This window comes from Agrilus planipennis, unplaced genomic scaffold (genome assembly GCF_000699045.2).
Source record: "Agrilus planipennis isolate EAB-ADULT unplaced genomic scaffold, Apla_2.0 scaffold6, whole genome shotgun sequence".
Lineage (NCBI taxonomy): Eukaryota > Metazoa > Arthropoda > Insecta > Coleoptera > Buprestidae > Agrilus > Agrilus planipennis.
This window is the reverse complement of record NW_020439302.1, coordinates 1,130,047-1,145,990: the sequence shown is the minus strand read 5'-3', so window position 1 is coordinate 1,145,990 and position 15,944 is coordinate 1,130,047. Positions and strand designations below refer to the sequence as shown.

The 15,944-nt window shown below is 34.7% G+C and overlaps 1 protein-coding gene across 17 annotated transcripts in view; it reads right to left on the bottom strand.

Moving 5' to 3' along the window:
• The window catches only part of LOC108732440 (zinc finger protein 37), a 190,593-nt gene that overhangs the window by 134,928 nt on the left and 39,721 nt on the right, over positions 1-15,944 (bottom strand). For 13 of the 17 annotated variants that reach the window (XM_025978372.1, XM_025978374.1, XM_025978375.1 and 10 more), the window contains exon 2: positions 1,548-2,632. In XM_025978372.1, coding sequence (XP_025834157.1) covers positions 1,548-2,134 — 587 coding nt within the window. In that variant the 5' untranslated portion in view covers positions 2,135-2,632. Of the gene's footprint in view, positions 1-1,546; positions 2,633-4,105; positions 4,413-11,759; positions 11,823-14,525; positions 14,652-15,944 lie in introns of those variants that run through there. The other 4 variants (XM_025978371.1, XM_025978370.1, XM_025978369.1 and 1 more) reach the window with 4 other exon arrangements.

Below are 15,944 nucleotides of genomic sequence, written 5' to 3'. Positions count from 1 at the left end.
ATGTTTATTTCGCAATATTAATTTGTGAAAATCTACAAACTTGTATTATTGTTTCCATCAAAAACTATGTATATTTATTTGTATAATTTTAACAATTATTTGTACTACTTTTTGCCCTTAATCATTAATTATTGGGGTTGTAGTATACAATAATTGTTATCGTCGTGAGACTAAGTGACTTTTGATTGTTGCGCTACATATGTTAGTGTCCTTTTCTGAATCTGCTCCCACTGTTAAACCATTTGGCGCATATCAATACTTAAAGTACACACGAAGACGTGTAACTACAAAATATACACATATTTGCATTTGTGCAAGGAAATAACTCTCGATTACGTGTTGAAAACAGCATGTTATTTGCGTATTGGCGAAACAGTTAATTGCTTTTTCTTTCCTATTTTAAATTTCGACATATGTTAATCGAACACATGTGCTAGTCCTTTAAAGGAAGTTTCGTATGCATGCCGCTGACCAAATATGCGACCAATCGTTGCGAGTTCGATCGTCGTTTACTTTCAATTACCGTTAATCTTTGACAGGAAATTTATTTCAATTGACGACCAATAACATTCCTGTTAATATCTTAAATTTTATAGTGGATTAAGGCTATTGATTGCTTTCATTTACATCAAAAAAAAATTAAAAAGTCGTAACACCCACATCAACAGAATTCCTTCGTACTTCAACAGAGCTTAACAACTCTAACTCGAAAGTATTTTTCCGTTATCCTTTTTCTTTATCATAAATAACACGGTCCTTCTCTATTATTCATTTACAGCTTCAAAATTTTTTGATTAGTACTCTAATTATTACAATTATAATATACATGGTGTCTCAAGAAACAATGCCAAACCGATAAAGAACCTAAATACATTCGAATAAATTAATAGTTTGAACGTTAAATTAAGATATTTAACACTCTTTGTTTTATTTGGAGTTATATTTTAGAATTGGTTTTATTAAACATATTAGGCATACCTACAAAAAGAATGAAGTTGAAAGTAATTTTACCAGACCTACAATTAGAAACTTTCAGTTTCAAAAATGACAAACCAATTATTTATTTATATAAGGAAATACTATTTAGAAACCATATACGACATTAAGTTTATGTTATAGGATTTTTAACTAAAACTTTTTCGTATGGAATTACCTATTCGCGTCGGTTTTCATAGGCATGCTTTTAGATATCTTGCGATTAGTGCGCATAGCTAAAAAGTACCTATACCAGAGTGTAAGTATGAATTGCAAATAATAATTTAATCAGTAAGAAGGTCGTGTATGCAATAATTGTAACAATCTAGAGCAAGTCAGAATTTAAATAAATGTCCGTTATAATGGTTGACAATTTGACATATTAGGTTGCGGTGATTTGACGTGTAAGAACGTGTACGCATTTGAATTGAATAGGAATTAGCAGAATGTGCTCTTTTTTTAAGTACTTACTTAATTCGAAACCGTGTGGATTTAAATGTGTCTTGATGTAATTGTAGTTGTTTTAGTAATACAAAATAGAATGGTAATAGAATAAAAGAACTCAACCTACCTGCAAATCGGAAACAAACTTTTCGGTCATCTTATCGGGGGTGGTTGGTGCTAGGGGATGTTGCATGTGCGCAAGTTGCTGCTGCGCCTGGGCTTGAGCGAGAGCCTGAGCATGGGCATGTGCCTGGGCCTGAGCCTGGGCTTGTGCCTGAGCGTGTTGATGAGCAGTAGGGCTGCCCATTTGTGGTTGCTGAGCATTGCCCTGTTGTTGTTGTTGTTGCTGTTGGGCATTGTTTGATTGTTGAGTGCCGTTTTGTTGCTGTTGAGGTACGGCGTTCTGCGATTGGCCCATTTGATTGTGTTGCTGAGCAGCTTGTTGCTGTTGCTGCTGCTGTTGTTGTTGTTGTTGCATCTGCGCAGTATGTTGCTGTTGATTTTGCTGTTGCGCCTGTTGAAGCGCTAAGGCCCCCTGGGTAATGACGTGGTTCTGGCTAGGCGACGGCGAATGAGCTGGTATGGAGTTGGTCGAGCCAGGGACCGGGGAATTTTGGTTCGAAAGGTTCTGAGCGATGTTCTGGGGCGGTCCCCGAGCCTGATTCCAGAAGTCGTTGGTCATGTTGAAGACCGGCCGATTCTTCACGTCGGCCATGGAGGGTATTTGCAAGCTGAGGGGGGTAGCTCGGAGATCCAGGGCTGCGTTTTCTTGGATCTTTATCGAATTCTGCAACCACTTGGCTACGAGATTTTCATGTTCGACTTTTATGTTGCTCAGCAGTGTTTGGTCCTCCGTGGTGAAAATTTTTACGGGTATTCTGGAACTTTTGCGAAAAAATCACGTAGCTTGCGCTTTCTATTTTTGTTTCTGCCTCTTCCAGACAGCACCGTGAATTTGTTTCGTGATCGTGATTGTTATTGCACTTCGGGATCAGGTATGCTTGGCAAGTCACTACGTATTGTTTCGTTCACCAGGCGACTAGATGAGTACTAAGGAAGAACTACCCACGTGAATGTCCGTGTAAAAAAGGGGTGATTATCTTTCTCTTTCTATCTCTCGTTCACGGCTTTTTTTTCTGCGACAGCTGGTTCCTTATATTCGGTAACCCTCTGTACTAATACAAGCCTTCGAACAGCCAGCGTCTTGACAGATCTGAAACGTATTGTCTATTAGACAATTACCTACCGAGTAGTTTCGGTTAAACAAAAAATCAGAGAACGAAATAAGTACAATATATGCTTAACACATAAGGGCAGACATTAACATTTTAAAAAAAGGATATTCGATTGGTCAGATGATGCAAACAGCAGAACAATTACATGCAACAAACAATGACATGTGTCAGCAAAAAAAATCTTTTGATGCATTTTCTCACATTTATTAAATTATCAAAACATGAAAAATATTAATTTCTAATAAATCTAGTTATACATCTAACACACTCTTCATGGAAACTGTTTTGTTAAAATGAAGACAATTTTCAAAACAAAATCGCGATATCAAACAATTTAATTTAATTTTGACTTTCTAAATAACAACCTTTAAATTTAAAGCTATATTTTACGAGTTTATCCTGAAAAACGTAAGGAGCAAATCTTAATCTTAATTAATTGACACGATTTTTTGATTAAATTTGATTTATATTTTCCAAATCGAAATTGTTAATCAACAATATATTCTTACAAAGTTTTTACTTTAAAAGATCATACACATACATAACAGAAGGTCCTTTCTAAAGGATCTGCGCCTACTTCGATGCCTTCCGACGGGAGGAATACAACGTCATAGAATAAGAACAACATAAATTATCAGCCTATAATCTCAGTGTTATATTATATTAACAGAAATTCGAATTGTTTAATCAATGTTGTCTAATAAAAGCTAACAACAATTTTTAGGATAAACAGCATGTAGGACTTTGTAATTTTTAGTTATTGAAAAGTAATTTCTATTGATACACCACGACTAATAGTTTAATTGTCTTAGATATTTATTTTAAAATTAGTAATAAATTTGAAATTTAATTAGTGTCTAGAAAAGTCTAATAACTTTTAGGATAACTGCTTTCTTCTAACGTGAAAAGTAGTAACAAAAGCAATAAACATATAATTTGTAAAATTTTGAGAATTATGCTTATTTTTGTCGTTTGTGTGAAGTTGTTTAAAAACAAAAGCTCATACTGTTATTTAACAATATCTTGAAAATCTTATGATTCAACTGTAGGTGGTTTCGCGAACTTTAAAAAATTGGTCGGAAAATGTTTTAGAAAATTAAGGATAACTTCCTGTCATTGTTACTACAATTATAATTTCTTATCATTTATTACACGGTTTCGTTGTTTAGTTTGATAAAAATTGATACTTCATCGGAATTTGTATCTTCCTTAGAAATTTGACGTTACCAACTGTTTCAGACAACAGATATCAACAAGATAAGAAAGTTTCATTTTTAGGAAAAGTCATTTTTGAAAATTTTAATTTCTTTTTATATAGGCTTTTGTAAAAAAGTAAACGTTTTTTTTTTTTTTGAAGTTTGCAAAGTTACGTATTAGAATTTATGATGAATTCGAGCCCTAACGTCTAAGCCCTAAAGTTCTACGTGAGGGAAAGTCAATGAGTTACTCACACTTGAGAAAATATTGCACAAAATTGAAACTTATGTAACTTAGCACCAAAACAAACGAAGATCACACACAAGTTTCGAACCGAAACCGGCGCGAAATTCAAAAAACTTTTTCTTGCCGCGTCGAGAAAGAACTGGCAAAAAACCACTTCTGTAAAACTTTTAAAGATCTTCCGTCGACTTCCGTCTTCGACTTGGTAAACTTTTTGGGGTTGATGATGTGTTCTTGAAGTGCGCGTTCCCGGGACCCGACGTCGCGACGCGTCTAAGCGACAAGAAAGGCGGCAGATAACTAAGAAAACGACGCCGTCGGAAAAGACGACCAGCGTCTGAAAACGACGCCTTCAGACTAAGAAAATAAGGGTAGAAAAGAGGAGACAAGGCGCGATATATGCAAGACTAACGTGCCAAAGAGAGACGCGCTCAAAACGCTCGCAAGGAACGAGAAGGAGCGCCATATGCAAGAAGTGCGCGCGAGACGAGGACGGATAGACCGCGTAAGGGTTGCAAGTGAAAAAGGGTAATAGAAGTGTAGCGCCAAGGAAAAGGATGACTGAACCTTAGAATTGTATCTTATAGGGGCGCATGTGCGGTCTTAAGGAGCAACCTAGCTCCCCTCTACGTATCGCCACGAAAAAAGCTTACTCCTTGCCCTTTTTTAAACCACCCCACCACCGGAGGGGAGGCAGCACGCGTTCAGAGAGGGTGCGTTTTTACGGGTCCCCGTTATTGTTTCTTAATTTTATGACGCGGCCCGGCGGCGGCGGCGGCACCACGGACGCCGTCAGTAACATCCACGCAGCGTCGGTAGCGGACGACACAAAGCACTACGAAATAGTTTTTCAAACAAAACTTTTTTCCAAACGTACCTAAGAACATTAAAATCTTCTTTTAAGTTCATGAAATCAAAAAAAAATTATTTTTATTAGTTTTTATTTTGAAAAAAAAATATCTGTTATGTAAAGTAACTAATTAGTTTTCAGTTTGGCCACTGGAAACTTTTTCAAAGTGCTTAAAAACGTAAACTGGTGACGATAATCATTGCATGCATATCCTGACGGTCAAAAATAGATAAATAACGACAAAGAAAATGTTCAAGTTGTATTAGATGGCGCGAGAGGCAAACGAACAAGAATAACTTTAGTTTTTCCAAAGGATTCATTGGCAACCGGTCCAATTCACCAAACCTAAAAATATTTCCTGTCAAGCCTGTGCCAACTTTTCCTTGGTCCGTAGACAGAGAGGAAAAAATTATTGCCGCAGATGTTAGAGAATGGGATACGCGTTTGGGAAAAATAAAATGATATACAACATCTTGGCGTAGACGGCATAACTTCTGCTAGGAGACTTATGTTATCGAAAAGTTATTGCTCGCTTTTATACCTGGCCGTACCCATTCTGGAAGGGGGTCATCAAACAGACAAAAAAATTGCAAATAGTAGTCATACATCTGTAAACTACATTTAAGGAAGAGAATAGTAGGAAATAATGCCAGGAATCTTACACCACTCATCATCATTATAAGGTCGTCAGTCCTTCCCCTTTTCCTATCTTGAGCTAATTTTCGCATTTCTCTAAAACTAGAACTTCCCACATCCTTAACTATTTGCTAACAGTAATCTAATCTAGGTCTACCTATACTCCTGTTTCCGCCTCTAATATGTCTCTGACTAGACCTTCATGCCTGAGAAGGTGTCGTATCAACCTATCCCACCTATTGTTTATTAACTTGCATAGTCTTCTGTTCTCCTATTCTTTCTAATTTCTAACCTTCTCTATTCACGCTACAACATCACATTTCGAGGGATTCATAAAAAGTTTTTCAATGTCCTACACCCCTGAATAGGTATAAAATCTTAATCTTGCTACATATATCCTTGGTCTTAATGAAACGATAAAAAGAATCCTTATTTTTAAAATAATATACAATATTTTTGTCGAAATGCTATAAACCAGGGGTAACCACTTAAAAGTGTGTCGCGATCTACTTATTATCGTAGGCCTAGTTTAATAAGGGTTTAGAAGGGGTGTGAAATGCATACTATATTTGTATACTGGTGTTTCAGTATAAACAGCTTTCCAGCGAGGTATAGGTATGGGTAGATAAATAAAATCGACGATCGATGAAAATTGGCCTCGCAATCGACCGGTCGATCGCGATCGACTTGTTGGCCACCCCTGCTATAAACCATTGTATAAGAAGGCAGATGTTTCACGATTGTTTTGTGAATGACCGAATGATACTGTCAGTCCCTTCCATTTTTTTTTTTCGCTTGCTACCCCACTACTCATTCTTCTCCTGCTTCCCCTCCGAACCACCCTATCTTAGATCCTGTCAGAAAAAAGTGTGTCCCTTCTACTTTTTCAAATCCCACCCTTATTTTTCTAAAGTGACCACCCCAACGTTGGGGTGACTGGCTGTAATTCTTTCAGTCATTTCAGTCGTGGTAGGGCTGTTCGATTATAAGGGCGGCTATTAAGAACGGCATTATTTACGGCTTATACACTCAAATATATCTCAGAACGAGACTTAAAAATTTAAGATCAGATCGTAAAAAATGCTGAAGCTATTTAATAATTCAAGAATTGTTAGACACTAATAATTTTTACGTGATTCCTTTACTTTACATTGTAGCGAGCCGTTTTCTTTTGGCCATTATAATTTTTGTTCAAATTGCTTTAAGTACCGACGTTATGTACCAATATACAACTCGGCAAGCAATAAAACTAGTAACAACGTTAATGATGTTTTACAGCTCCCACATTCGCCAGATGTCTAGCGGTTTTTCGCCGTTTCCCGTTTTAGGAAATTATTGTCATCATCTTTTTCTTTAAATATCTACTATACCTACTGTAATACCAGCCTACCAAACGACCCTAAACACATAAAGTTAGGTATAAAGGTATTAATGACATATTTATAACAGATACGCATAAGTGGTTTTTATTTTGAAGAAGTTGTCTTTACATTTATGAATATCCATATCTATTGAGTAGGTACATTGATGATTAACTGAATGCAAATGCTAAATACATTATTTATATTAATAGTCACAGGAAGCACGTGACCGCGGTTTTTAATTTTCTATTAATTTCTATTGGTAGGTTAGGAATTTTGAACTGATTTTGATTCAAATCTGGAGATGGTGAAAAGTTGTCTAACAAAATTGCGAGTAAGAAAGCTTTAGACAAATAAGTAGTACCTAGACGTTCGAAATTGATAAAATAAAACATTAAGGGTGGTCATTTAAACTTCTGTGCCCGTTTGTATAACACGTGGCGCCACTGTTAGATATAATTGCAGTACGTAAATATTGCTGTAGTCGTTGTAATAATAGAAAATACGTGAATTTATATAGTTGAGCGGTAAAACGCGATAAAAATGAAGCGATAAGATGTTTCGGAAATACCATATTAGGCGAAATTAAAACAGTTAATAAAAAGGCGATTAATTCATGTATCTCGCCGAATATCTAATGTAGCCGGTGACCCGGACAAACGGCTTGTAACGCGTATAATTCGACATGATACAATCCTCCCTGGCGGACGAATGGTAAAAATTATGTTCGAAATAAAAATTTAACACCAGGCCGTTGTTTGGTATTCCGATGGTCTCGACGATACATGAATACTACTCCAATTTACATAAGCTTTGGTGTTGTTGATTCGTTGTTTCTACAAAACTCACGCAATCTCTGGTATTATATTATCCCACCCTTTAATTTTTTTTTTTTTTTTTGAAGTGAAACTTCTTTACGCACGGTAGAATAAGTTTGTTTCATGCGAGTTGCTATGTAACGAAATTATGCAACGCATTTCCCCCGCTGTCTGTCCCTATGTATGCTTAGATCTTCAAAACTACGCAACGGATTTTAATGCGGTTTTTTTTAATAAATAGAGTAATTCAAGAGGAAGGTTTATGTGTATAATACGTGCATAATATAGTAGAGAAACACTGATAATTTTAGAGGTTTGTAATGTGATGTCGTAAATAAACACATTTTTTTGCGCTTACATTGCAAACGCTGGCTGAACCCTACGAGATAGATCAAAATAATATACTACAGTATTGTACACCTTAAAAAGGTCCACAAAAAAGTCCGCGATGGTATATGTCTATCTCTTAGGATAACCCACAATAACCATTTTTTATCCTTTGCTTTTTACGAGAAATAATGGCTTATTTACGAAACGATTTTAAGCAATACAGCATTAATCCTTATCCAATTAAGTACTTTTAAATACATAGTGCATTTAATGTAGATCAATATGGCCCTTTACAGCATGAAATGAATATTTTCGAAGATATTACAGACTTAATTTGTAGGGACATAGCGGTTGCGGCGGTACTGGCCGTTTCGTATTGTCTAATGATAAAAAAGCTGTGATTGTTGACACTCTATAGTATATTTATATCAGCATTGTGTGCAAGTAATACCATTAAACCAATTCCTTAACCCCTATCCCGGTATGTTTGTGTGTTTGAAGAAGTTTCACTTCAATGGCGTGTTGTATAATTACACGTTGTATTTTTTTACCTTTACTGTTTCCTGTAAAATAATTATTTAATCATTTAATTTTCCGAAAATATTTTTTTTTAATAAATTAAATTCAAACATGCGACGTAATGATATAGATACTGTTGTCTCACATAGGTATGCAAATAGTCGCTATCTTTAATGGCAAGGTTACGTTAAATCCGCCTATCACCCTGACAACCTTATCCTTCATGTTCAGATGAGTCTTTTTCGTCCTCGCATTTTAATTAATTTATTTCTTTTCGGTTTTCGCTTTCATTTCAAAAGGGAGAAAATTCAGATGTATGTCAGAGAACTGCGTTCCAATGTAAGTTGCTAATATATTCTAGTAGAGGCCGCCACGAGTCGGTTTTCTCTTCATTTTCACCGAACCCTTTTCGTAGCGAAGATAATACGATCCTGCCTGCTCAGTCATTAGCTACCCTTTAAGATTGTGAGGTCCTGTTTTATATGGACTCAGTCAAAATCTCACTTATCTGCACGAACACTAAACAATATACATACATATATTGTATACGCAGATAAATAGGTAAATTTTTTAAAACTCGAAATCAAATTTATCTATCAATCAAAATTTTTAGTGCCAATCGTAATTTAAAAAAATAAAAGCAAAATTTAGATTCTTTTGCTATCAATCAAAATTTTTAGTGCCAATCGTAATTTAAAAAAATAAAAGCAAAATTTAGATCTTCTTTTGCTTTTCAGTTTTTATAAGAGCAATTTGTATGAACGTCATTCGCAAAAATAGTTGGCAGGCATTCAATTTGTTGCTACTGGCGCATATAGAAAAAGTAGGTAAATAATAACAGACATGTATTTGTAAAAATGCATAATATCGATATAAAATTATCCATTGAAGTCGTTATTTTCCTTGAGGAGGCTTTTCCTAAGTCGCTAATTTCGCTCATAAACTAGCACCAGGCTGAGTTATTATGAAAAATAAACGGTCTAAAAAGTTTTGTGTTGGTATAAGCAGGTTGTTATAACTAAGTGAAATTCTAAAAATAATGTAAGCTATCAACTTTTCAAGAGCACTTTTCTTACACTGCTTTTATTAGATTTCGGATAGACGCGAGAGGCCGTTTTTCATATACAGGTAAGGCAAAATGGCCACTGAACAGATTATTACTCATTTGTTTGTCAGTAGTTTTTCTTTTTATATCATCACACGAACGAAAATCTATAAGTGGGTGAATATTTTTCCAATCACTCCTATATCTCTAAAACCTAATCTTAACCAATCCAGTTCTCATAAGTTCTTGAATAAAGGGTAATACCCCCCCTTCCCCTCAAAGTCTATAAAGTACATTTATTGGACGCCTGTTAACTTGCAAAGATGATTGAAGATAGTAATACAAATTTTCTTTAAATTTCTTAGGTTAACCATCAAAAAATCTAAAAAAGAGAAGGTAATTTATCGTTGCTCGTGTTTAACAATTGAAAATCTCACTCTATTCCTATAAACATTTATTTCCGAAATTAAATTATAATGTTATTTTTTTATTAATTATTAAAGTTTATAGTACCTTTAACATAAATTTTATTAGAAAAACTTAAGTACTTCTTAAATTATAATGTCAATATTTATTTCTATTTCTATATATTTTATGTAACTATTTGTGGTTTTTCTTTTTACGCAAGTGAATATAATAAACATTTTAACGGCTAATAAATTTCCGCGATATACACTTGGATGTCATTTTATTAATGCGATCGCAATACGCACAAAAAGAATTGCGATCCCGATCCGAACGTCTGACGGTGATGCACTTTATCAAAAAGTAAATCGGTGTATCTAAGTAATGAACAAATCAAATTGTTTAAGCAAACAGAGATAGGTAATGTATGTTTATTGTACCGGTTGCCAAGTAGAGTTTCTAAAAATGGCGACCGTTGTAAAACACAGATTAGATAATTCGTAAGGATTTTTAGCGGCGAGGTCATTTTTAGGTTATCGTATAAAAAATGGCGAACATGTTATTTATGCATCACACTAAATCAATGCATTTTAAATCAAATAAATTTCTCAAATTAATTAACCAAAAATCAACTATTTCAATGTAACGTATTTTTTCCAATTAAATTATTACGAAAATGTTTCATTAGCAAAATAATTTCTACATTAAAATGTGGTTACATTTAGGTGTTGAATGGCTACCTTTTTATTCTTGTTTTAGTCCTAAGCAATTTTCTATTTTAAGTTTGCAATTAATATCTATTGTAATACAAAATAGGAAAATTAAATTAAAAATAATTTATTTAACCTACTTTCTTTTACTTTGCTGTGTTAGGAAAGTGATTAATATTTATTCCTATTTGAGATTCACTCTAAATTCTGTAGCCAAATGTAGATACAAATGACAATATTTATAATTGCATAATTGATTATAATCACCTTCACATGCACTAAGTATAAATATAAGGGCTTCATAGCGTATGCCATTAAGACGAGAAAGGATTTTATGTTACACAGGGTGGAATTATTGGACCTCTCTTATTTATAAAAGCAAAAGAATTCTTGCTATTAACTTCTCTTAAAGTGTCGCCGAATCTAGTGATCAAATAAAAGGTTACAAGTTGTAATTATATATTCGAAACAATTTTTAACTTCATTAAGCAATAAAATGTAATGGCCAACATAATAAATGACTAAGAAAACTTGGGATGTTAAAGTACAAAATGCAACAAATTGTAGCTGATGATGGTATAAATATTTCGTATATAATTTGTTTATCAAGTATTGAAGGTTGGCATGGAGACTGTAAAATGTTTATCTACTAATTAATTGGGTAGAATAGTTGTAATTTAACATATAATTTATCTAATATGATATAGTCTAGTGCAGAAAGACAAATATGTATACAAAAATTTGTGATATTGTATCAAACCGATGGAAACTACATGTGCATATGTACCTACTACTGATATAAATCAACCATCAGGGTGATTTTTTTACCACAAAATTCTCCGAATAATATTCTAAACTAATATGCAGTTAGATACTACCGATAGCAAAATAGATTAAATAACATTCGACCATGGCATTGCAATCGTTAACTATTTAGGCAATTCAATTAAAAAAATGTCAATAAGAAAATGAAAAATAAAGTGCATCTTACCCATTAGAAATATTATTCCACGCGAGAAACTAAAAGAATACTAAAAACTATTTTTTATATCCGAGTATTTATTGCAAAAATTGCATCTGAACTTGAACTGCATTATCAGTGGAGATAAGCCGCGGAAAAAATACCCCATTTCGCTAGATTACGGAGGAGGTCAATTTCCATTGCATGTTCGGCTGCGCAAAAAATATTTCCCGATAAAACTCCGTACCCGCCCCTAGAATAATAAGATAGATAAAAGCACTTATCAGATCATAAACTTAAAAAGTGTATTTGTTGCATAACTACATTTGTATATGTATATGTATCTACCTGATGATAATAGGCAGGTACGTACACGTACGTAATGCGAGTACCTAATACATAATATAATTTTATCAATCGAATTTTTGGCGGTAATAGTGGCGTCATGTTGTTGTAAAAGGGGATCGACAGTAAGTAACCAAAACAGTAGTTTAATGTCAAAGTCAAAGCTGAGAGATGCGGGGTCGCCCAGCTCACTTTATCGGAAAATGTTATTGTTACTACGTTGGTTGACTGATTGGCTCGTTCTTTTGGCGCCGACGATGGGCGAAATCTTATCGGGAACCTATCTACTGCCTATAGGTAGATAGCGCACTTAGAAAACCATTTACAGAGTGCTCACAAAAAATCTATTATATTATATGTTCTAATAGATNCAACGTGATAGGCACGTTACCTTCAATTATCGAAAAGGGCATTAGGTAAGATTAGAAGTTTTGAGAAAATTCACATCAGGATATGTTTTGCACCGTCGAAAATTTGATTCAGCAAGAGGTCTAATAAAATAATTCGAAGTGGTCTCTATTCTGTCGAAACTGCGAGACGCGGATTGCGATTTCGATCTTTTTGGATCTCATCAGCGCGTCGCAGGCAGCTCCGACAGAACACAGACCAACCGTTACCTGCTGTCTTAACAGCGTGTTTTAGAAAATACCACAAATGGCATGGTGAACGCCATCTGTAGTACGATGCTACATTTTAGGATTACGTATTCTCCAACAAGGTCCATTTAAATATATGGATATCTAGTTGCTGAAACGAATCCCGGCGTAGCTCACCTCAACGTGATAGGCACGTTACCTTCAATTATCGAAAAGGGCATTAGGTAAGATTAGAAGTTTTGAGAAAATTCACATCAGGATATGTTTTGCACCGTCGAAAATTTGATTCAGCAAGAGGTCTAATAAAATAATTCGAAGTGGTCTCTATTCTGTCGAAACTGCGAGACGCGGATTGCGATTTCGATCTTTTTGGATCTCATCAGCGCGTCGCAGGCAGCTCCGACAGAACACAGACCAACCGTTACCTGCTGTCTTAACAGCGTGTTTTAGAAAATACCACAAATGGCATGGTGAACGCCATCTGTAGTACGATGCTACATTTTAGGATTACGTATTCTCCAACAAGGTCCATTTAAATATATGGATATCTAGTTGCTGAAACGAATCCCGGCGTAGCTCACCTCAACGTGATAGGCACGTTACCTTCAATTATCGAAAAGGGCATTAGGTAAGATTAGAAGTTTTGAGAAAATTCACATCAGGATATGTTTTGCACCGTCGAAAATTTGATTCAGCAAGAGGTCTAATAAAATAATTCGAAGTGGTCTCTATTCTGTCGAAACTGCGAGACGCGGATTGCGATTTCGATCTTTTTGGATCTCATCAGCGCGTCGCAGGCAGCTCCGACAGAACACAGACCAACCGTTACCTGCTGTCTTAACAGCGTGTTTTAGAAAATACCACAAATGGCATGGTGAACGCCATCTGTAGTACGATGCTACATTTTAGGATTACGTATTCTCCAACAAGGTCCATTTAAATATATGGATATCTAGTTGCTGAAACGAATCCCGGCGTAGCTCACCTCAACGTGATAGGCACGTTACCTTCAATTATCGAAAAGGGCATTAGGTAAGATTAGAAGTTTTGAGAAAATTCACATCAGGATATGTTTTGCACCGTCGAAAATTTGATTCAGCAAGAGGTCTAATAAAATAATTCGTAGTGGTCTGTATTCTGTCGAAACTGCCAGACGCGGATTAATCTTAATCTTGCCCAAATACTTCTACTCTTGGTATTGGTCCTGCTGATGTAGTCTCGGTGTTGGTTTGAGTCGTTTTTGTCATACATGCGAATTTATCATGACTTTTAAAGAAAATAGTGTCGATATAAGTGGTGAAGGTTGTGAAAACTCAAGAACTTACCAACGCATTTTTTGACCTTTTAGCGGAAAAATATTAGAAGGTTTTTGTAGGTACTTGCAAGAACAAGACCTAGATTCCAAGTACCAATGTTCCTAATCACTAAAGAGATCCCATGTACTTCTAAGAAAAATTGGGAAAGCCGTACAGAGTACAATACCTACAGTAACAAAACAATAATTTAATAATAGAAAATTTACAGGGTAGGATTTCATTGAGCCGGTATTTAGACACGGCATATATACGTACGTAATGCGAGTACCTAATAGATAATATAATTTTATCAATCGAATTTTTGGCGGTGAAAGTGGCGTCATGTTGTTGTAAAAGGGGATCGACAGTAAGTAACCAAAACAGTAGTTTAATGTCAAAGTCAAAGCTGAGAGATGCGAGGACGATAGTAAATATTTACAAAGTTTAAATTTACGACTTTTAGTGTATAAACTTTATATATATATATATATGCGTTTGAATGATGGTTAGATGTATAGGTATATTTGCAAACTAACAAATGACTACATGTAGATACTTACAACGTACAGTATAATCACGCATGTAAACGCATTTCACAACACAATTTATATCGAACGAACTAACTAATAAGTTAGTTTATGGGTAGGTACGAACGCGAAGTGAATCTAAGACACACCCTTAAGTGAATATAGCACTACCGAATTTTCAACAAAAGATTTCTAAAAATAAAGAAATCGTCCCGATGTTTGCCAAATGCGCGAATAAAAATCGCTGTTTTATTTTAACGGCTGCATCTACCAGTATACACTTATAATATCTACTTATAATAATAATAATAATAATAATCGTTACCGCATCAGAAAGTTTAATATACGAACGAAGTGACGATATATTTTTTTTTTTGACCGGGCAGCTTCTTCAATTTGACGCGCGTCCGATCGGAAAACGGTTATTTTTTTTTTTGAGAACTTCGAAAGATCAAGCGCCATGAAAAATTCCGTTTTGTAAAAAATCAAGATGGCCGTTCAAACATTCTATTTTTATCGGGCCACTTGAAACGTTCTTCTAATGTTTGCGGAGCCATTTTTATTTTTCGCATTTCTAGTGTACAAAAATCGCGAGTTCTAGTAAACGGTTTACGTAATAAATCGCTTTTTCTGCCGTATTTTTTTGACAGATAATTCACCAAAGAAAGAAATAAACAAATATTTAGCTTTCTTTTAAAGATAAGTAAGTGATTTGTATTGTGAAAGTAGCCAAGCTTCTTTAATCGGGTAGGTCAAGTCAGAAATTATGAACAAATATATACCTAATTAAAATTTCGATTAAATAATAAATATTTTTTTTTAATAAATTAAATTCAAACATGCGACGTAATGATATAGATACTGTTGTCTCACATAGGTATGCAAATAGTCGCTATCTTTAATGGCAAGGTTACGTTAAATCCGCCTATCACCCTGACAACCTTATCCTTCATGTTCAGATGAGTCTTTTTCGTCCTCGCATTTTAATTAATTTATTTCTTTTCGGTTTTCGCTTTCATTTCAAAAGGGAGAAAATTCAGATGTATGTCAGAGAACTGCGTTCCAATGTAAGTTGCTAATATATTCTAGTAGAGGCCGCCACGAGTCGGTTTTCTCTTCATTTTCACCGAACCCTTTTCGTAGCGAAGATAATACGATCCTGCCTGCTCAGTCATTAGCTACCCTTTAAGATTGTGAGGTCCTGTTTTATATGGACTCAGTCAAAATCTCACTTATCTGCACGAACACTAAACAATATACATACATATATTGTATACGCAGATAAATAGGTAAATTTTTTAAAACTCGAAATCAAATTTATCTATCAATCAAAATTTTTAGTGCCAATCGTAATTTAAAAAAATAAAAGCAAAATTTAGATTCTTTTGCTATCAATCAAAATTTTTAGTGCTAATCGTAATTTAAAAAAATAAAAACAAAATATTTGTGTTT